This window comes from Pieris napi, chromosome 14 (genome assembly GCF_905475465.1).
Source record: "Pieris napi chromosome 14, ilPieNapi1.2, whole genome shotgun sequence".
NCBI lineage: Eukaryota > Metazoa > Arthropoda > Insecta > Lepidoptera > Pieridae > Pieris > Pieris napi.
In genome coordinates, this window is record NC_062247.1 from 11,063,105 (window position 1) to 11,086,781 (window position 23,677).

Here is a 23,677-nt window from a genome sequence, read left to right on the forward strand (position 1 = left end):
CCAAGTATCTTGGAGTTCACACTTGACTTTGATGTCATAAACTGACGTTCGATCCTGGATTAACGACATCCTTGGATTTGAGTCATATGCTGTGTCTAAGAGGACAAAACTATTTTTACCTTCTGCCTCATGAGTGTGTCGCGGTAATCGTGGTGAGGTGGCGCCCTCATGGCTGGGTTGGGATGGTGTCGCAAATAGCTTTCTGTGGGTCCAGGTTCACGGCGGACCTTCGCGCCTGGCAATACCAGGGGAGTGGTCCTGTATGGCTGTAATTATTCAATTAATAATAATTAAGTGATTAATTCTTAAAGTAACTTCCCTATTAGTTCTTAATTAAAAAGTGACCGCTCGGCTCTGGCTTGTGCCTTGTACACTAACAGTCTTATTACTAAATAAATAAGACATTATCAATGACAAAAAGGAGCAAAAAATAATAGCAATAAATTAATACTGGTGAGCTTGTCTGTTGTTGCATGTATTCGTTTAATATAACATTTTATGTGTACGAATGATGAGGTAAAATAATTTTAAACATGACGCTTTAAGTTTTTTGTAACATAAATCAGTTTTATATACGAGAGACCGTGAAATTCCGCTGTCTAAAATATTTCTGTAAAATTAGTCAACTTAGCCATGATCGTCTGTTGTTTCGTGACGAAATATTATTTATAAAACAGATGCGTACGCACAGTAGCAACAACGTTCATACGTACTAGATCGTATCAAAAGTTTTATTAATTATTTCCAGTTCTTCTCTTCCGTTCTACGCCCTTGATTTGAGAACTGGCAGTAAATGTAAAATTAGCAGCATTTAATGTATATTTATTTTTTGACGTTCATAAGTGTACATTGTGTTACCTACATGAATAAATGATTTTTGTCTTGACTTATTAAAATAATTAATTATCAAAGAAATTGTCGATAAAGTATACCTCAATTTTAATTAAACCCTCTAACCTGAAAATTAATGTTCACATTTTGTCTTATAAAGAACCGTGGGCCCCAATTAACTCATTTAATTTTAACATAAATATACGTAGAATAATCGTCTCAGACACGCATTTAGACATATTCATTAATTTAATTTAAATCTTAAAAATAAAGTATTTGAACAAATAATACTAAACAGCTGATCGTAAACATCCGCCATCTTGTCTGTCAATAGTAACGAGGTCAAATTCTGATATTTATTTAAAACCCTGTTAACGCTGAATTTGAAAATAAAATAATGAGAGCTGTTTATGAATTAGTTAAGTATCTATTACCTAACACGTGAAACCCTTGACAAATTGTTGCAATTTTATGTACAAAAACACGAACCGAGTTTCAATCTCTGGATTTTTTGGAAAATTAAAAAACCGATAACATTAGCTTCATAGAGAAGGGAAAGCAGGTCAGATTTCCTAAACAAGCTTTATTATATACAAATAAAATAAAAGTGAATATAACTTGTTTACATTATCAAGAGATTATTTAGGTAATATGTCGATAGAGTGCCGCAATATATTGTATTTACAAGAATGAATGAAGCTTAGCGGATATAATTTAACACTGAGAATTGTGCCAATGTGCAAACTAAATTCGACATTTATTTCCGTTCATTTGAAATTACGAAGCACTGACGCATGGCTTACTTTAGATCCTTCATAAAACGTTATCGTGATTTTCGTGGCGCCATTTCGTTTTTGTAAGCACTAAAAAGTTTGGTTTCACTATAAGAAGTTATTATTGAAGTATCTAGAATTATTTTCCAGGGAAAGGTTGGGTGAGACTTCTTAGATGTCCAGCTTATGGGTACGCCCAAAAAGGGTAGTCATCGTAGCCCATGGACACCCATTTTAGTGGGTGCGTTGCCGGCCTTTGAGGGAAGAGTATGATCTTTCTTTAAACAATTGGAAACCCAGGGAAAGAAACCTAAAAGGGATTGTTTATAATATGGAAGCAAGCCTAAATTTCCATTATCAAATCCAGTGGGTGCTTATTATTTCCCGGGAATCGAATAAATTTGCTAATAAACGAGGTACGGGGGCGGTAGTTATTTTATTTTATTACTTCATATAAAAGTCAGCGAAATACGTTTTTTAAATAACAATTCTAGAACATTCTCCGTGGGAATGGCGAATTGTGTTTTTTATATAAATCACCATTTGGGCTACTTGGGAATGACCTAACCTAACCTTCTATTTATTAAATCTTTTCCGTGTACTAATTACATAAATAATTAGGTTAATATACTATATATCTAATTTGGTATCACTTTATATCCTCTTCGATTTCTTTAATCGATTGAGGGTAATGGATAATAAGTAATAACATGTTTCATAATAGTTGAAGTACCGACATTGAAACCAAAATAGAAATAACAGCTGGTGTTTACGATTTAACTAAATGATTATTGTAAAATGAAATCATATATACTTAAAATTTTATTAATCCTTTTGAACTAAATGCACGTTTTTTGTTTTAGTTTGTATATAAACCCGGCGCTGCATTTATAACAATAGAACATAAAGTTTAAATATTTATTTGCATACATTTATCTTGATCAGTGTTGTCCTAGTGGCTTTAGCGTGCTACTGAGGTCGTAAGTTCGATCCCCGGCTGTGCACCAATGGACTTATTTTCTATCGCTCGAACGGTAAAGGAAAACATCGTGAGGAAACCAGCATGCTTTAGACCTTTAGGCTAATCACCTGCTTGCCTATTAGATTAATAAATGATCATGAAACAGATACAGAAATCTGAGGCCCAAACCTAAAAAGGTTGTAGCCGCACTGATTTATTCATCCACAATTAACTTCATTAGTATAGTTACATTTGTGGTTTGGGATGGACAAAAACATCGTCATTACATCTGTCATTACGTTTCTGTTAAATCTCTAAATGTCAAAATTTTAAGCAACCGCGGTTCAGGTTCACGCATGTTGCAAATCAATAAATAAATACCACCGACGAACTGGCACCGACTTGAAATAAAAAAACGAAACTGGACGTGTCAGACAACTATACCTAGTTGCAAACATAAGAAAATAATGAATAAAATAGCATGCATTTTGAGACTTCAAACCTCGCGCATCAATAGCTTGTCTATTTCCCTCCAAGTATTTCGCGACCATAAATAATGACGAAGTTATTACATCACATAATGTAACATAAGACGCAATTCGAGTGCGCCAAAATTAGTTTGAACATTCGAGATAACGAATCATACGTTAGGCTTCATGAACACGGTTATTTCGATTTACGTTATTCGACGATGATAAATATACATTTTTAATAAAAATATATACCGCCTGCGTATTTTTTATTAATATTTTATAAATGACTAGCTGTTCCCTACCACGCTTCGCCGTGGCACATTGTGAAGGTTGAGAAATGAGAAACAATACAAAGAAAACATTTCATATAAGTTCAGTTTCGCAATACTTGTGGAAAAAAAATGAAAAAGTAAAAAAAAAAAAAAATTATAAAAACAATCCTTATGCGGATTATATCATGCTAAAATTTTACTTTTTGAGTTTTTGAAGCGTACACAAACCAACATAACATTTTTATATATATATATATATATATATAGATATGTCACAATAATGATAGATCAGCAATATGAATAACTTGGGAACAACGCAACACATCACCAAATAAACTAAAAAACGAATGACACGGAACAAACGATCTTGATCTTAGTAATCCTTAAAAAATAATGAAACCTCAATATCTGACAGTCACTTAGAACTAATAATTGCACATCACAACGCACCCAGTTTGAGACGACTTCATCATCGGGATGTTTGGGATCCTGGTACCCATTGGGAAAGAAGTTTGGGTTAACAGCCATTGTTACGGACGTCTTGTCGGGCGTACGATCGCGAACTGCGTCTCCAGTCGTTCCCTAAACATTTTCTATGCATCTATTTTGGAAATATGACGAGAAAAACGCGTAGGCGACGTACACCCTTGATTCGTTATTTATTGCTAATTGTACAGATTTTAGACGTGAAATGGTAATGGCCTGAATGATAGTAATTCCCTGTAGCTTTGTATTCTGATTTATGAAGTAAAACTTCTTTATCGGAGTTGGAAAAAAATTTTGTGTAACATTTTTTCGTTACGCGTCACATTTTTCGGTTACGCGTCACATGTTTCGGTTACGCGTCACATTTGACCGTTACGTGCGTCTTTTTTTATATAAAACGGTCAGTAGGCCTTAGACACATTGCCAAAGAGCTTGGAAGATGGCAGCCTTTTAAGAATTAGTTCTTGAAGGATCCTAAGTCGAATTGGTTCGTAAATACTTAAGCTGGTTCCACATAGTGGAACAATACATACATACAATATGACATCTATAAACCAAATTCCTCCGCCGCTATGAACGCAATAAAAACTGTGTTCAGTTAACCACAGTAGTGTAAACATCTTTTTTCTGATTATGTAAAAAATGGATAAAAGTAATTTAACAAATACACAAATTCATGTACGTTAAAGTCGTGAAAGATTTAATATTGTTTAAATTTGTTTAAGAGAAGTACCAATGGATTTAAGCACTTGCTCGTACATTAGAGACCAGATAGACCGGCTCGGAAGCTTCAAATATTTATTTTTAATGTCACATTGTAGCTTCTAGAGAAGTGTTAATCTCATATACGATTTCTTAAACACCCTTCTTCAAAAATCATATGACTAAGGAAACGTACATTAGATTTTTGAAGTTATACTTCTTTAGGCGCGTTATGAAAAATTGGTGAGAGTGAAACTTTACGATGCGCGCGCACCGTTACACAAAATTAACAGCATGAAGTTGCCCACGGAAGATGCTGCGGCATTGGACATAATTTAAAAACAACATTCGAATAAAAATAGAATTTATGTTATACATTTTTTTCTCACTTAATGTAAGAGAATAATAATAAATATTTATTTATTTAATTTTTCAAATGTAAACTGAACTTTATTGACTATAATGACTCCTTTTCCAGTCTTTGATTATTTAATTGTAATTAATTATTTGCTTGCAATCAAAAACTGTTTTTAATAATGCCAAAGAAGTATAACTTCTTACGCGCGTACATACATACACGCACCCTTTTTTTTAATTTAAATTTTTATTAGTCCATTCAATTTTCATATTAAAAATATAGCCAAGAGTTCTAAGAACACGGGTCAACATAAAATTGGACTTTGACTTTACAGCAAACAATCGATATTTTAGGTCGTAATTAGTCGAAAAAAATATGACTTAAAAATGTTTGCTTCGGTATTTAGAAGATTGGTTGAATGATATTTTTAAATCTGTGGTTTTAACTTTTAATTGGAGATCAAACTATTCAAAATAATGTGTTTATTTACATCACATCACATCTAGCGGCTCTATGCGAACGTAAAAACCCAACTCTGATCGCGCGGTATTTTTGAATGTATCCAAATTAATTTAAAAAATTCAAAAATGAGTATTATTCCTGTCACTAGCACAAAAGCAAACTCTATGCTTCAAAAGGTATCATCGTTTTTGTACAAAATTAACCGAAAAATCATAGAATTAACTTAATGACAAAGAGCGAATTAACGTGGTAAAAATCCACTCGATTTGTTTATATATATGAATATAAAACGCTATTATTGTGTTTATTAGACCCACTAACCAATGTCATTCATTGAATAAAACATTTATGGACTACTTAGATGTAATGACGCGTCTAATATGTTATCAGCGTTTAATTAATATCACAGCATAAGAGCACTGGCAACGGTCCAGATAACGTTCTCTTTTTAGAAGTTGGGTAACCTGTTTTGCGAGGAAAACATTATGACGAAAAAAGAAAACTCGATGGCAGGTTATTAAGCTAAAAGTATGTCAGACAGAAGTTATTTTAGAATTTAAATTAATGTGTTTTTCAGACCAAATATTCAAGCCGATAAGTTTAATTTTGTTTTAACTTATGTAGGTCCAGCCTTCTAGAAGTTTCTGGACGTTCACATGCTGGTTTCCTAGTGATGAACATTACTATGGAATTGCAAATATGAACGCTGTTGCGGATGGCAAGATGGACAACACTTGGAACGCAATGCATTAAGTCAAATTCGTACGACGGGCGAAAGGGCTTGTATCCATGGTCAATGGTCATGTAATAAATTTATTTAACGTATTTTTAACGTATGGAACGTATTTAAAACTAATTAATTAAAAAGTCTGTAATTTCGGTGATTAAAAATACTCTGTCTCATTTCATCACAGAGTAGAAAAGACTTAAGTAAAAACAATACAGTAATGTTAATTAGCTTCCAAATATTTTGTAAATTAATACTTGGCGATTTAAGAATGACAGAGAGTTTCTTGGCAATTCTTCTCGTCTGTTCTACGCCCTTGATCTGAGAACTGGCAGTAAATGTAAAATTAGAACCAGTAATCTGATAAATGATATTTTGATTTAGATTTTGAACCACTTTTCATCATTTTTACACTTAAACTGAAAATATACTTGATGCGTTTTGAGCTTACGCCGTTATAGGCTATACCTTGGCATTACGAATTGCCCATGAAGTGACATAGGATTTGGCGATTGTGTTGGCAGCAATATGGAATTTAAGACTGGAAAACTATAAAGATTAGTTGCGGCAAGTGCTGCTTTAATGTAATACGATTATTAACTTTTGGAAAGCAATTTAAAATTATTTCTTTAGTTTAAATTAATTTTCATATATCGTTTAGTGTTGTCATGATTTATAAATGCATGTTATTTTTTTACCTAAGTGAAAATTATAACTAAAATAAGTTCGTTTTCTATTCTAAGGTCTCAGGTATCCATTGTGGGCACAAAATCGCAATTTAGTTAAAAAATTGTATTTTTAAGTTAGAAATTTGGCAGTACATATTTGAACAGCCACGTGCCATGACCAAATCATGCTGGTCCTGAATTCTATATATTCTGGCCGTGTGCAACATTCGCCCCATCAAACTTAATAGGATAGCGGACACTTTCACGTCTGGCCAGTCTTAATAGAAATTGCTATAGAACATCTATGTATGAATGTCGATATGCAAGTTTATTTTATTTAATTCAAATAAACTCACCTGGCTTGTAATAGACTCATCAACAACATCCTCATTCCTGGCGGAGTCGGGTGATAGCATGACAGTTCTGTACTCTCCCTCATGCTGCAACGAATACTGGGGCTGTAGGAGTGGTGTGCTGCGAGGAAGGGACTCTGGTCCGCGCCACGTGTTACCGGGCTTTGGGCTGGGTGTCCTAAACAAATTACTATGTTATCTCTTTATAAGAGAGACGGGATATTCACCGTTAAGGGCTTGAAGAAGTATTCACCATTTTGTACTGATGATATAGTGCTTCAGGTATATAGTGTTTCAGGCAGCTTCTACATTACAACGACTGTTGTGAACGGTTATATATTAAAAATAAATAAAACGCTACAACCTTTTTTAGGTATTAGCCTTAGATATCTGTAGCTGTTTCATGATCATTTGTCAATCTAATGGGCAATAGGTGATCACCCTCCTGTGCCTGAAATACGCCGATGACTTTTTGTGTCTAAAGCAAGCTGGTTTCTTAACGATGTTTTCCTTCACCGTTCGTGCGAATGTTATAAGCGAACCTAGGACTTCAGGGATGAGAGTCTCACGCTGAAGCCACTAGGTCAACACTGCTCTATAAATGAGAATACTACTATTTCATTAACATAATCCCATAACTAAAATGCAAGGGAAATTAAGACAGTAAATATATTGTACGAGCTGACCCGGCGAACTTCGCCCAACAGTCAATGAATGTCATGTTACTAGCTGAACTTAATTTATGATTTTATAAAAGTAATACAATAAATAGGAAACGACTATTCATTTCACTACTTTATTCATTGTTATAGATTTTTATAATCTAAAATACGCCAATATAGGAATGTAGTGGACATATTTTGTTGATTCCTTAATTTAATACGTTCTTTAATTTTTAGAGATTACCGTATCGACGGAATTAAATGTTAGTTACGAAAACACATGAAAATTTTGAAAAATTCTGTATTCAAGACGGAGACAAAAACCATAAAATCAGTCCAGTGGGTCTCGAGTTATACGTATTTATTAAGATTTTTACGTAAAATAGAGGACCAGATCTTGGGTGGAGGCAGCTTATGGCAGCTTATAGTAACGTCTATCGAAACGAATTATTTTTATTATGTTGCCAGATTAGTATCGCTGCCAGGGTCTAATTAGGGTCACAGCACATTTTTAATAAGTGTTTATAAGTGGGACTTACCTAAACGGTGGTGGGACAGAGTTTTGTATTGGAGAACGTTGCATAGGCGCGCTTTTTGGCCCTTCCCGCTCCGAGTCCCTAAGGGAGGTACAGATTAGTATTAAGGTTACAAGGGTTAAGCTCAAGTCCAAGTGCTCAAGTTTATTCAAGGAACATAATGCGCTTACAAGGTCACAAGCATTTCTATATATATACGCATGCTAATTCTAATGAATAAAAAGCTCATTTATTACTAACTACATAATACTTAGAGTCTGTTTCTCAATGTATGGATAAAGTACCAAATAGCTATACAACACATAAATTATTTGGGAGATAAATTGTGCTATTTGACATTTCATCGGACTCATACTTATTATGGACTTTATGTGACGAATAGCGCTATCTGACAGTCGTGAAACGCAACAATAGTGTTTATCCTACCAATAAGTAATAAATAGCTAATTTGGAACTTATGTAGAACTTATCCGTACATTGTGAAACAGACCCTTAATATATTTAGATATATACCATTAAGTCCTTAGCGGACAATACCAATACTATTATTGAAGATACGACTACACACACACCGTGTGTCAGACTACATTACCGTTAAAATGTATTGCATATATAAGTATTGTTAGATTATTTTATGACGTGCTCTACGCTCATATATATTTTTTTTTTTCAGAGACATTTCACACCAATTGACCGAGTCCCATGCTAAGCTGGTGAAGCTTGTGTTATGGGTACTAGAAAACGGATATACATACATATTATAAATAGATAGACATATTAATACATATTTAAACACGACCTAAGCACAACACCAAATGCTCATCACATCGATGTTCGTCTCAGCCGGGGATCGAACCCGGGACCCATGGATTCAGGGGTAGGTACTAACCACTAGACCAATGAGTCGTCAATATTCTTTACATTCGAATATAAAGAAAGAAAGAAACATTAAACAGACACTATATAATAAAATAAAATATAATAACTTTACGACAATGGACTATTTTTGTATTAAACATAAAAAGCTTTTGCAGACGACATCAAGTCTTACTCAAAAGTGTAATAGAAGGAAGGCGTGACTCTGCCCATGTAACTTGGCGATGGGCTGTAGTACTGTGGGCTTGAACTGCTCCTGAATACACTTCTTATGTGAGCTTTCATAGAGAGTAATGAAACATAAATACTCTAAAGTGCACTGAAGAAGATTGCTTGAAATAGAATAAATGTTCCTAGGATATTTAAAAACTCAAAAAATTGAACTTATGCTAAAAATTATAAATATTGTTTACTGAGTACGATGTAATGCAGTTGAAGTGATTTTTCTTGATTTTTTATCATTTATGAGTATATTATGAGCTCCTATTTAATCTTTTGTCCTTATCACTTTTTGACATTTTGAAAGAAACGAACGAGATAATATCAGAGCTTTTTTATCTTAACATAAGAATATAAAGTTTGATAAAGCGACATAAAGAAAATCAATTATTCTAAATAATTAACGAAACCCATTAATGTATAAATGTTATTTGTTATTCTACAATTTTAATAATATTATGTTCGAAATAAAATTTACTTCAGAAGGGTAATAGATCTAATGAGATACTATATTATAATTAAACCCCGGGTATTCAAAATGATTTATAGCAAAATTCACGAGCTATTTGAATCTAGGACATGAATAAAACCGTAATCAGTTCAAGGATTGTGTTTACACGACATCCGTTCATGAGAATTTCGTTACAAACTTTGAAGACATGTTTATTAAACTTCATTTAATCAAAATACGACTAATCTGTGCCTTCTATCCATAGACAACTGTCACAAAATACCACCTATTTGACAACTAATGTCAAACAGAAACGTGTAAACTTTTTAATGGTGAATATTTAAGCCCTTACAAGAATTTTGTGATTGGGTTGGTACCTACTTGGGTTTTGATAATGATTTGTGTAATGTATTGAAAAAATTATAAAAAAATCGATTATTTTTTATTCATCGATTTTTCATGCTAAAAAAACAATCGATTAATTAAAAACTGATTTTTTTATGCAGAATGTCACATCTCTAATAACCAATAGAAAAGTAGAAAATGTACGGTTTGTTTACGAATTTCAATACATTACACAAAATTATAAACTTTTTTTTTAATACTTAGACGCAACTCCGGCAGCAAAAATCACGTTGAGGTGTTCCAATCAAGACACCTACATAATCAGTATCATCAAATTCGGGCGACGTAATTCTAAATCCAACTACTTGGTTTTTATAAAGATTACAAGGGACCATATCTATATATATAAAAATGAAACCTGTTTTCCGTTGTCACGACATAACATGAAAACGGCTTGACCGATTTGTCTGATTCTTTTTTTGTTGTGTTTGTAATTGTCAGGAGAAGGTTAAAAAGGAAAAAAAAAGCGCGGAAAATTAGAAAATTTAAGAATACTTAACCACCATACAATTCGAACTTTTTGATGTAACCTTATTGCGTTTGACATAACATTGATAGAATGCGTGCTGCAAATATCGTCAAAGAGGATGTAAGAAAAATTAATATCGTTTAAAATAAATGCTTCGATCGGAGTAATTATATTGATAATATAATAATATGCGAGCCAGAAAAACAAACACAGAATGATGTATAACATAAAGCATTAGAATAATAAACACTTTGTTTCTGAAATATTTTTTAATTAATTATACCAATTTGAAATCAATATTCATAGTTAAGACAGGACAACGTCTGTCGGGTCCGCTAGTGATATATATAAAACAATGAGTGCTAAATTAGTTTCGTACGTGATATGGGAACTATGTAGGAATATTATGGGACCTTTTTCACTAATTTGGCTCTCTGTGTGTGTCGGTATCTCATGTCTGACTATCGTGGTCAGCTCAGTAAGATCTGGCGCGTTTTTACAACTGTGTATAATTTTGAGGACGACTTTGACATGATCAGTCCATCCCGTTGGCGAACTTCCACGCGATCCAGCCTTCAGTGTTGCCAATCATGATGAGCGTCTCTAGGTTCTCGCCCCTACGCATTGTGTGACCAAAGTACGAAATGATGCGTTGTTGGCATATAGTTGATAAACGGGTTTAAATATAGAGATGGGTAAGGATCGGTGCATTGGTGCGTTTTGCGGTCCACGGTATTCGTAATATCCTCCAGCATGACATTTCAAAAGAATTTAACATCAAAGTAATTAATAAGGAAATCTAGTTTATGATCCGCCCAAAAAAAAAATAATCTACGTCTTAACAATTATTCTTATTTTTAACTTTTAATTTAATTTACATTTTTATTAATTTTACTATACACCTTTACACAAGACTTCATTACGTACACTGGTAACTGTTATTATTATTTCTTCTAAGTATTTATTACATTCATTTTCTTTCTTTTTTTGCGAGTGAGGCGCAAATTAGCTGCTGTGGTCTCTGGCAGAATGACCAGCGCTGTGGAACATTCTGCTCCTGAACATAATGCTGAGCCAATTACAGCCACAGCACACACGCATTACACACTTGAAACGAACAGAATGTTTTTTTTTATATCTCAAATTTTTTTTTTATTATAGTTATTGTGTGTGTGTGTTTTTGTTTGTAATAAATGTTATGTCTATGTCTAATAGAATTAGAAATCTTTAATCAGTGCTTTCGCCTGTATCAACGAACGTATGTGAAATAATTACCTTTGAACAACGAGTTTTATTTGATTTTTGGCGTTTTTGAAAAGGTTCTGCGCGTCTTCATGTCGTAAGTCCCTCGCATCGTAGTCATCGACCTTGGCGATTATATCACCTCTTGTTAAATCGCGGCCAGCTGGTGTGCCAGGAGTTACCTGGAATTATTATGAATTGGTCAACTATGACTTAGGGTCCTTCAAGAAAAGAGCGTACCGATTCCTGAAAGGCCGGCAACGCACTCGCGAGCCCTCTGGCATTGAGAGTGTCCATGGGCGGCGGTATCACTTAACATCAGGTGAGCCTCCTGCCCGTTTGCCCCCTGTTTTATAAAAAAAAAAAAAAAAACTATTTTAATACGGAACAGGTGGATCACGTCTCAAACAGTTACATAATTGAGGTTATATAATATATTATATATTGTTGTGTGGGCATTTAGGTTTTTGTGAACAAAAAACCTAGTAATACGATTCGGTACTATGTATAAGGTAAAATAATAAGATTATTTGCTTATTTTGGAAACTCTCAAATACACGCGTTTGATACCAATGTGTACCAAAGGATTTTTCTTTTTAAGTTTCAGGTTTCGCGTATTAAGAATATGATTTTGATCACCTACTTGTCTATAAAGAAAGGTTATATGATAAGCTCGATTGGGCTTCATTTAATGAGTATAGGGAATATCAACAGAACCAAATAGAAAGTTCAGGAGGAGGTCAAAAGGAGTCTATACTGCAGAACACAAAGAAACGGAAATATAACTACCGTTGACTAAGAGAATAATAACAAAACTAATTGATATGTAATTTTTAACATTATGGAATTAAAGTAGCTTTATTATAGGAAACTAGCTGACCCGGCACACGTTTGTTTTGCCATGTACATTTTTTCTTGGAAACATTTTTTTAGTTCAATAAAAATAACTATGTATGTAAAAAATAGGGGTTGATCGTAAAGTAGTGAAAATTAGAGGTTGTATGCATTTTCGTATGTTGTATCATAAAAAATATAAAAAAATCGAAAAAAAAATAAAAAAATTGAGGTCTACACCCCTTATCACTTAGGAGTTTGAAGTATAGATAGTAGCCGATTCTCAGACTTACTGAATATGTATAAAAAATTTCATGAGAATCGGTTGAGCAGATTCGGAGGAGTATGGGAACGAAGATGGAACACGAGAATTTTATATATAATATATATATATATATATAGAGATATAGCAAATGATGTCGCATCTTAGTTTTACAATTAACAAATTCGTTTATATTTAAAATACTCGCTGAGGCTTAACATACTAAAAATACGTGTATGAGTAATGTTATGTCATAATTTTCACCTGTGAGGTTGAATAACCGTAGTCCATGACATTACTAATAATGAGCGAGGTCAAGATATTTTTGGTTATTTGTTTTACGTTATGACACTATCTGGTCAATACATTCTTGAAGCCTTGTTGTATATCCAAAAAAATATAAACGATTTTAAAACAAGTGGTGACTTTCACCAGTATAATACGCGAAATAGAACTAATTTGAGTGTACGACCAACCAGGCTCCAAAAGATAAACCACTCTTTATATGGAAATTTTATTCGTTTTTACAACAAACTCCCAAGCGAAATTAGAGAATTATCACTAAATAAATTCAAAGCCCTCGTTAAACGAAAATTAATCAACAAAGCTTTTTATAAATTTGAGGAATACTTAAATGAACCTAATCCTTGGGATTGATTTGCTCCAGTTCAAACAATTTTTATGACAATACTTGGCGATTAAAAATACTGGCGGAAAGTTTCTTGCCAGTTCTTCTTACCCGCTCTACGCCCTTGACTTGCGAACTGGTAGTAAATGTAAATTTACAATTAATTTAACTTGACAATTCAAAAGTGTACTTGGTTACCCACTTGAATAAAGATATTTTGAGTTTGAGTTTGAGTTTTACGTATTTTCGAATACAGTAATCTATACTAATACTAGTTGACCCGACAAACGTTGTTTTGTTATATTAGTTCTGGGTTTTTTTTCAGTTCAATAAAAATGTACTATAATAAAAAAAAGGGTTGATCGTAGAGGGAAAACTAAGGGTATTTTGTATGCTACTTAAAAACAAAAAGTTTTGTCTAAAACATAAAAATTTAGGGACCACCCTTAACATTTAGGGGGATGAAAAATATATTCTATCCAATTCGCATACCTAATCGATATGCACACAAAATTACACGAAAATCAGTAGAGCATTTCGGAGGAGTTTAATTGCAAACACAGGAATTAAAGAAATATGTGTTATCGAGAACGGTCAATAATTATCATTTTTGCAAAATTTTTCATTATTTTACTTATTAAGCATAGCATAGCAACCCATTTTAATTCCGATAATTAAAGGTAACGTAATTATGAAATGAGTAAATGATGTATAAATTTAAAAAAAATTGCTTTTTAGTAGTGCATCATAACACAGAGTATATTACGAACTGTTCTTGTTTATATCAGTTTATATCTGGGCATATTATGACTGTCGGCTCTACCGACAGATTAAAAATAGATAATGAAAAACGACCTAAACTGCAATAAAAACAAACAGAATTATGTTCACTAGAGATGTTATGGATACGCCATTTCGGATCTGGAAACGGTTATGGATATTCAAATAAAATTATATCGGTTTCGGATGTAATTATTTCGGATTATCCGTTAGTTTTGGATAGTTTCGGTTACGGTTACTAGATTGAAGTTAAATATAAACACAAATAGTACGTAATAATTTGGTTAAGTTATCAGTTGGTATTATAATCGGTCAAATTTTTTTTTTTGTCTTTTTGAGAAATAAAGTCTTTAAACCTAAACCAAAATAGTTAAGTAATTATTATATACCTCCACAATTTTAAGTTTTATTTATTAAAATAAAAATGTAATAAATTGAAGAGTTGTAAATTATATATATATTGCGCCACCTGCCGGGCTGATTTGTGAATGTAAACCATTCCCAGATCCCCTTGAACACACACAAAAAATTTCATCAAAATCGGTCCAGTCGTTTGAGAGAAGTTCAGTGACATACACACTCACAGAAGAATTATATATATATAAAGATATATGATATATTTTTATTTCGGATATCCGATAGTTTAGGTTACAATTACGGAGCTTCATAACATCCCTAATGTTCACCTCCTGTTCCTTTGAGTTTTCTTTTAATTTAAACCTTAGAAAGGACTTCTAACCTTCTAACAAAATCAATAATTTCATGAAATGGGTTCAATCCATAATTGTAATGACCTTGTTATTCGTTTGGGGAGATTTGTATGATATGCACTAAGTTGGCGAGTGGCCAAGCTAAATGCGGCCGCCTACGTTGTCGTGCCAACCGTCACTGACACTTTTATTGAAAACATCGACCTGGTAAAGGCCGACAAATTGACTGGTGATTTGTGCAAATCCATCATGACTCAATGCCGAGGACAGGTGTACTATGGAAAAGTTTCACGACGAATTATTTTTAATAAATATGTCGAAAAAGTGTATTTTTAAATGTTTTAACTTTCTTATGTTATGTATAATACGTATTCCATTATTGGATTTTTAAAATGTAGTGTAAGAGCACTAATATATAGAGCAGTTTTGGCCTAGTTGCTTTGAGAGCGACGTAGGCTGTTCACCAATGGACTTTCTTTCTATGTGCGCATTTAACATTCGCCGGTGAAGGAAAACATCGTGAGGATTCGGATTTAGGCCGAAAAATTCGGTGTGTGTCAGGCACAGGATGACAGGAGGCTGATCACCTATTTCCTTATTAACAAATTGTGAAACAGATACAGAAATCTGAGGCCCGCTGATTTTTTAAGAGTACTAATAAATCAATAAATAAATACATATTGGAAAAGTGTAGTCTATAAAACGAGAGCTTTTATAAATTCCGTATACAATAATTATGGGAACTACTACTGGGATACTATAGTTTCAATAATACAACTTTTTTAAGGCAAATGTATGCGTTTTCGTCTATAACCACGACTTCTGTAAAGTAAATAAGTAATAAATTCGTGTTTAATCCGTTAAAAAGCTTTTAAATGTAGGTATGAATAAACATGTTGAGTTTTACTATGTATCATATGTTTAAATTCAGGGTAAACAGCGTGTTGGTAGAACGAAAAAAATCATGGCTTCGTAACGTTAGGGAGTGTATGGGTATGATGATGAATTGCTGCATCTGTCCTGTGTCAGACAAGGTTCACGAGACTGACGGTTAACCAGTAATGAAGAGGTATACGTACACATTGTTCCAATTAATATGAAGTCACATTTAATCTCGATAGTATGCGGCTTATTGAGTAATTTTTAAGTTGATTCTATTTTCTGCATCGGTTAATCAGTCTACAGCGTTCTAGAAGGATATCGCGTGCGCATGTTTTTACGTCAACCTGTCATATAGTGAAATAATGACGCCAGTGTTACGCTATTACTGGTCAAACTAATTACTAGAAGGTCTTTCATCAAAGGCTGCACATATTTATTAATTAATTTGTATTTTTAGTAAAAAAAATTAAAGAACAGGGGCCGCCGCCCATGGCCTCAACGCCATAGTGCTCGCGATCGTTGCCGGCCTTTTAATTTTTGAGAATTTATTTCTCATTTAACTCTCTATTTATTCCCCAAACATCTGAAAGCGTCTGGTTATGGTGACGCGATTAATAACTTTTTATACAAATATTATAGTATATATACATATACATACATATGTAGACTTCAAACTCATATAAAAGACGTAATTTTGAATATATAATTGAATATAACGTACATTTTTAATATCTTATTTAAAACGACACGAAAATATAATAATAAAATTCGTGGATTTCTATACAACTATACAATCTTATACCGTAACTATTTTAACTATTTTTCTCACGGTTGCCTAGAAAGATCGCTCGAATAAGGTTGCTAGTTAATTATTTTAATTGTACAGTATTTCTGTATTAATCGATAATAAATAAATAAAAGCTTATATGTATATTTGAAATTTAAATCCTTCTTATCAAGTACGTGACCAAACAGTGTTGTGTTTATAATCCAAAGCACTATAAGCAATTCGTTTATAATATCGATTAATATTAATATTGCACTTATCATTGGCCTTCGTTCCCATATTGGTTAACCTTGGTCTATTTTTTGGTTCGCATCATACATCCTCCATCTGTTAGTCAACGCATCTTGACCTAATTGTTATCTAGATTAAAAATCTAGGCTCAATAAACAACAATTAACTTAATTAACACTGATATTAAATGTCGAAATAGTGTATAAATTTTTCTAAACGATTTTAATTAGCGGACATTTACGTATTGGTAATATTTTTTCTTGTGCCGTAAAAAGCACAGTTTCGATTTGTTTAGTAACTGAAGAATTTTTGAGCCCATTTGATTGAAATTTATATATAGTTTACGAATAGGTAGGGTAGGGCGGGGCTAGTTGAGCAATTTTTCACTTGCTTGGATATAGCTCCTCAATGATAAGTCTCAATGAGTTGTTATGTGTCCTGATGGATTAGTAATTTATCCCTTAACAAATGTGTCCATAGTATTTTTTTGTAACAAGTCTAATATAATAGCTACAGATGTTTAAATGCAGAAAGTCAAGTATGCTCAATGTACCCCATAGGTGGGGTAAGTTGAGCAAGGGTATGGGGCAAGTTGAGCACTAAGAATGTCTAGGCCAAACCATGGGTTCTATGTTAACTTGAGATGAAATAAAATATGTGTTAGACAGTGTGTTACACATTTATAGTCTTTTATTGACAGAACAACAAAATTTAAAGAAATTTTCTTTGTATATTTAACCGAAACTAGAATCAACAAAACATGAGCATCCATAGCTATCCATTACTTCCGATAATTTCTAAAAAAGATTACCAAGGCTGGTGGGTTCTGGTTTCTGTATGGATAGCTACGATTTTTTTGTTTTTAAAACATCATCAACCATTCTTTTCCGGAAATCTTTTTTGCAATTCAGCTTGGTGGAATTTCAGCACACTCTTAGGCAAGGTGACGGACGTCTTTTGGAGAAAAATGCCATTTGTAGCAAGAATTTTTTCAACAGTTCTCTTGTGAGAGAGGATTTACTTCCCTCGGTGTTGTATAGCCCATAAATGAATCATCACCTTCATTTAATTTATTTAAAAGTCAACCAATACCGAATTCTTTAGCGGCGGTATTCACACTTTTTCCCTCATCGTGGACAGTCTTTGCAGCATTATTTAAGTATTCAGTAGTGTAGGAACATCTTGTAGTCTTCCATTTGTAAGTCCGCATCCAAACAAAAAATAAAAGATTCATTACTCATCAGTTGTTTAAGTCGTAGAATTAGTTGAGCTATAGTTGCTCAAGTTACCCCAACCCAGAATTTTAAAAGAAAAGTAGGATTGTAAATAAATGCCTAGAATTACACCCAAAATCTATTTACAAATCAAAAATACAATAATCTTCTGAAAGATTAACACTCTCCTGATTGAAAACAGAGAACATTTGACAAAGACAGACGAAAACTTGCGATAAACAATGTTTTTACTTTTTGGTCACAAAATAAACAAAACGCCGTGACACTTCACTCACTCGTCGAGCTGCCACTAGCTATCGTGCGATGATTACCTCTCCTACGACTCCTTCTTTTCGCTATATGATACTCCCGCGTAAGGTGAATAGTTTCCGAGATATTTCGATTGCCCAACTTGCCCCTATGCTCAACTAGCCCCGCTCTACCCTACACAGTACACAGTAAACATTACAAATTCTAAATTACTATTATTATTACTAAATTATGTGGAAGGAACATGGTGTTATGTTTGCCTTACAAACGTTGTGTAAAATAATAATAATAATGGCGATTAAAAAGAGTGGCGGAGAGTTTATTGCCAGTTCTTCTCTTCCGTTCTACGCCCTTGATTTGAGAACTGGCAGTAAATGTAAAATTAGAAGCATTAATATGTATTTCTTTACTGACGAGTCATAAGTGTACATTATGTTACTTTGTTACGTTGATTTTTTACTGTACTTTACTTTAAATTAAAAATATGCCTTGTTAAGGATTAATTTTTTACAAAATAATTTCCCGTCGCGTCCATTTTGTTTACGTGAATTGGTGTAAAGCTTTTTGAAGATGTCAGAAACATTTCTGACATCATTCTTAACTGTCTTGCGTCATACGTGTATTATATCCAAAGGTAGGCAGATGGAGTAGAAAAGCCGCCTTAAAGAGCAAATAAAAATTTATTAATAGTTCTTTATTAGTATATACAATGAAGATTTAATCATACAAGTATACACTTTACGTACAAAACCGAACTACTAATTAAAATCATTTCGTCTTACTAGTGACAGAATACTATTGCTTTGCATTGCTTCTAGAATTTATATTACGCCATTAACGAATCAACTTACAACGCAATACGGAAATTTATAGAAGAAAAGACATTTTGGTCCTGTTATAGCATACATAGAGCAATGTTAGCCTAGTGGCTTCAGCGTGCTACTCTCACTGAGGTCGTAGGTTCGATCCACCAATGAACTTTCTTTCATAAGCGCATTAAACATATGCTCAAACTGTGAAGGAAAATATCGTGAGGAAACCGGCTTGCCTTAGATCCAATAAGTCGACGGCGTGTACACAGGATCATCTACATGCCTATTAGATGAGAAATCTGAGGCCTAGATCTAAAAAGGTATATTTATAATTTTTTTATAGCATATATAGTATCTATCTTTTTCTTGCTTGGAAGAAGATGCTACTTCTTAGTGATACTCCCAAATCATCTATGTTACCTATTACTGTGAAGTGTTCATAAATAATTGAATAGTCGAGAAATATTAATCTAGTTGTACGGACCTAGCATTGCTCTAAATCTAGCATAGGATTATAAATAAACAAGCCAGCGTTCGACATACTACTTAAAGCGTGATTCATGTTTCTGAAAACCAAATATTGCTTTCCTTTGATATTTCAAGGTTGAATATCAATACATTTTAGTGTTTTTTTCTGCATTATATGGACACAGATACATCTGTTACATTGACAATTACTATGTAGTGGAAATTTTCTTTGATTCGGTCCAAGATATGCAGACTTTCTTGCAATATTGTTTTTTTAATACGTTGAATATAAAAAAAGCAGGAGCTCGCTTGGGCTAAACTACTTTTTAACAATTAACAGTACATAATATATTCATTATAATAATTTATTTGCAATTTATGATACAAACATATTATGGTGGTACAATCTAAACTTCGAATGTTCTGCGACACATAATGGCGTGTAATTTATAAAATAAATAGTTGTTTGTTTTTCTAGAAACATCTCGAACTAATTGTTTTAATTGTATAGCGACCGCCGGAAGCTCATTGCTATTTGGGTCACGAGAATTCGGTGACAAGTATCGAACTGACCGATTTAGTTTATAATAAACAACGCTTTTATCTTTAAACAGGTGCCATTATTAAACCTCAAATAAATGGTATTAATATAATAACTAAATTGAAATGAATTAATTATGAGATCTAATTAATATTCAATTAATAAGTTGAATAAAATTTAGAGACAAGTATTTGAATATGTGCGGACCCTTATTTCATACTTCAGAAATCTAATAAGAAACTAAGAGACGGCGGGCCCCCACTCGCCTATGAATATATAGGAATAGGAATATAAATATATATATTATTTGGAAATTTCTTAACAAAATAATGTCTATAAAATAAAGTCCCGCACCACAATAGTCGGAGAGTTTGAAAAATAAAAAAAAAATTGACTACTTCTGTCCAGCATTTTAGGAGAAAACACAGAATGTTACCAACTGTTTGTTTACATCGATTCGTACCCGAGTAACGATGAGTGGTGTTGCCAGATCAGAGCCACCCACGAGTCGAAGACCCCAGTTCGTGTCCCGGGTCTCTCGCCTCAATGTCACAACGAATGTCTGCAGACGCCCCATGGTTAAGGGTTATGCGCGGGCGCAATCGCGCTGACCAGCGAGCACGACGGTGTAAAACGTTGTGTGGGCAAAATTAGCTCCACCACAAATCACACCCTCCCCTCCCCGCGTTACCCTCTATCGACCCAATTCGATACGGAAGTTCTTTTTCCCGTGATGCAATTCTGACAGACAATCAACAGTGATTACATCAAGTATAAATATTTAGTCTTCTGTTTTCGGGGATTTCGTAAAGGCCGCTGAACTTTTGGGAAGAACCAGCAATGGGTTTTCAGAATAATATTTTCAACTTATTATTATGACATTATGTTAATGTTCTTATTATATCACAATAATAAGACATTTGCATTGTGTGATTGTGCGGATTTTTATAATAAATCGATCTAAACGTACCACTCTATTTGCAAATAAACGATTTATTATTATTGATTGATTAATTCTACGGAGACCAAAGCTTTGTTGACTAAGACGAGCCGAATATCGTATACACGAATATCGATTACTGACTTATTTATTTTTTTGTTATTTATTGAATTTTACCACAACATACGTAAAGCTTTATTTACAGTATATGTTACAATCTTTCTAAAATATATGACAATTTTGGTAATGTTACAAAAAATAAAAAAATATGTATAAAATAAAAATACAAAATATACTACAAATTGTTTGCTACAAAAAAAAACAACAGCAGATAAGGTATTAGATATGCACTTAACAATGCTTTCTTTAAAATTACTTATTAAAATTAAATCAAATAAATATACAAGAAAATTAATCGTTTAATTATAAGTACTTATTTAAAACTATTAAATTGTACCAACGTTTCGCGTGCACCTAACCATTGCTTGATACGAATTTTAATAATGTTTACACATGATTAAATTTACAATTAAATCTTTAATTAAGAAGACGTACATAATCGCACAAGATATCCGGCAATTTAGTTTGTTAACAGCCATCGTTTAGTAATAAAGTGGCACGTGATGAAGAAATTATTCAGCGAATATTTTTCAGCAGGGTATTTTTCAAAACTAAATCACTATAACTCATTTAACTAAAGACTCTTTTGTTTCTTACTGTCAAATTGTACTTACGGTGTAATGAAAAGAGATAGATAAGGACTTTAGTTGACACAGTGCATTAAAAAAGGGGAAATAGTACTTCCTTTAGTATTTTTGACATTCATTTCCTAAGAAATATCAATCAGCATGTTATTGCGTTACGTTGATTGATTCATGAGCTGCGTTTATTGTTACGTTATAAATAGTTAATTAATCATTTTGAAGGTGGAGACGCATAATTTGGCTGGCATCATCACCTTGCTTATTTTTAGCGAGGTCTGATATAGATATTTTCACTCTATATGGAATAAAACCAAATATTATACCATCAATATAGCTATAGTTCTACTAAAAGACAGTCTGGGAATCTAATTACTTACTAGGTATATATTTGCACATTTTATGAAAGATAGGACACGCATATCTTTTAAAGAGAGAAGAAATATGAAATATATTAAAATGCGTTTTAATATTAAGAGTTTGGAATTATATTGCCCCGTGGCTTAAGTATGTAGGGCGGATGTCTTAGCTTACTTCCCTTCATGAAACATTGTTTCAGGTTGGTAGGCTCAGAATTCTGATTACTTTTCTTAAAAAGCAAGGAAACAGAAATGGGTCTGCCACATTCTCCAACCAAATAGACTTTTCGTGTCAATTTATTACTGGTGTAATGTGTCCGCACAGACACGACAGTAAATCGTTCTTTGAATTAAAAACATATTTTTCTGTTAAATATAAATTTCGTCTGTAGTAACATCGCCACGGAAAAGGTTGTAGGTTATATTTTTTTTTAATTTAACCGCAATTTAAACGAAACTGTCTCACACGCTTAAATAAAAATAAATAAATAAATCAGTGGAACTACAACCGTTTTAGGTCCGGGCCTCAGATTTCTGTATATGTTTTCATGATCATTTGTCAATCTAATAGGCAAGTAGATGATCAGCCTCCTGTACTGTGCCTGACACATGCCGTCGACTTTTTGAGTCTAATGCAAGCCGGTTTCCTCACGATGTTTTCCTTCAACAATGCGTTCAATGCGCACATAGAAATAACGTCTATTGGTGCACAGCCGGGAATCGAACCTACGACCTCAGGGATGAGAGTCGCAAGCTGAAGCCACTAGGCCAACACTGCTATCTCACACCCTTACCACTCGGCTAACCTTGCTCTAATAAACTGAGTCTGGTATAAGATCAAAGAAACTCACTTTCTTCCTGGCATAGCTACTGGCATCGTCTTCAGGGTCGCGTCGCTGATGAGGCACACGCCAGAACGGAGGCCGTTGATACATAGGCATTGCTAAAAGCAAATATCATTAATTTATGTGAAAATTGCACATCGCAAGGCAATCGTGCACGACGGGAATTTAAATTTTGAGTACACTTTTGAAGTAGATCAAAAGTTCAAACAAAATGTAAGTATACAAATCAATGAAAATAAAAGGTGCTTTAGATGAGGTTATACGAATAGAAATTTAATAAACATTTACAATTAAAATTCATGTATATAGTGCCTTAATAAAATGGGCGAATTCAATTAAAAAACGCCGGTCTTAAACAATAATCTTTTAGGGTGAGATCTATAGTGCGCACTTAGACTTTGCTCAGACTTAACTACAACCATTCTTTACTTTTTTAAAGGATAATAAAGAAGGTATTGCATGAAACGAAACATCAATTTCTGTCTTA

At 33.3% G+C, this 23,677-nt stretch overlaps 1 protein-coding gene across 6 annotated transcripts in view; it reads right to left on the reverse strand.

Annotated features, from left to right (window-relative positions):
* LOC125056323 (PDZ and LIM domain protein 3) overlaps positions 1-23,677 on the reverse strand; it is a 28,966-nt gene that overhangs the window by 5,014 nt on the left and 275 nt on the right. For 2 of the 6 annotated variants that reach the window (XM_047659371.1, XM_047659369.1), the window contains exons 1-6: positions 20,809-20,991; positions 11,960-12,108; positions 9,316-9,396; positions 8,268-8,345; positions 7,070-7,244; positions 120-266 (exon numbers count right to left, since the gene is read on the reverse strand). In XM_047659371.1, the coding sequence (XP_047515327.1) occupies positions 120-266; positions 7,070-7,244; positions 8,268-8,345; positions 9,316-9,396; positions 11,960-12,108; positions 20,809-20,922 (744 nt within the window). In that variant the 5' untranslated portion in view covers positions 20,923-20,991. Of the gene's footprint in view, positions 1-119; positions 267-7,069; positions 7,245-8,267; positions 8,346-9,315; positions 9,397-11,959; positions 12,109-20,808; positions 20,993-23,196; positions 23,289-23,677 lie in introns of those variants that run through there. The other 4 variants (XR_007118039.1, XM_047659370.1, XM_047659372.1 and 1 more) reach the window with 4 other exon arrangements.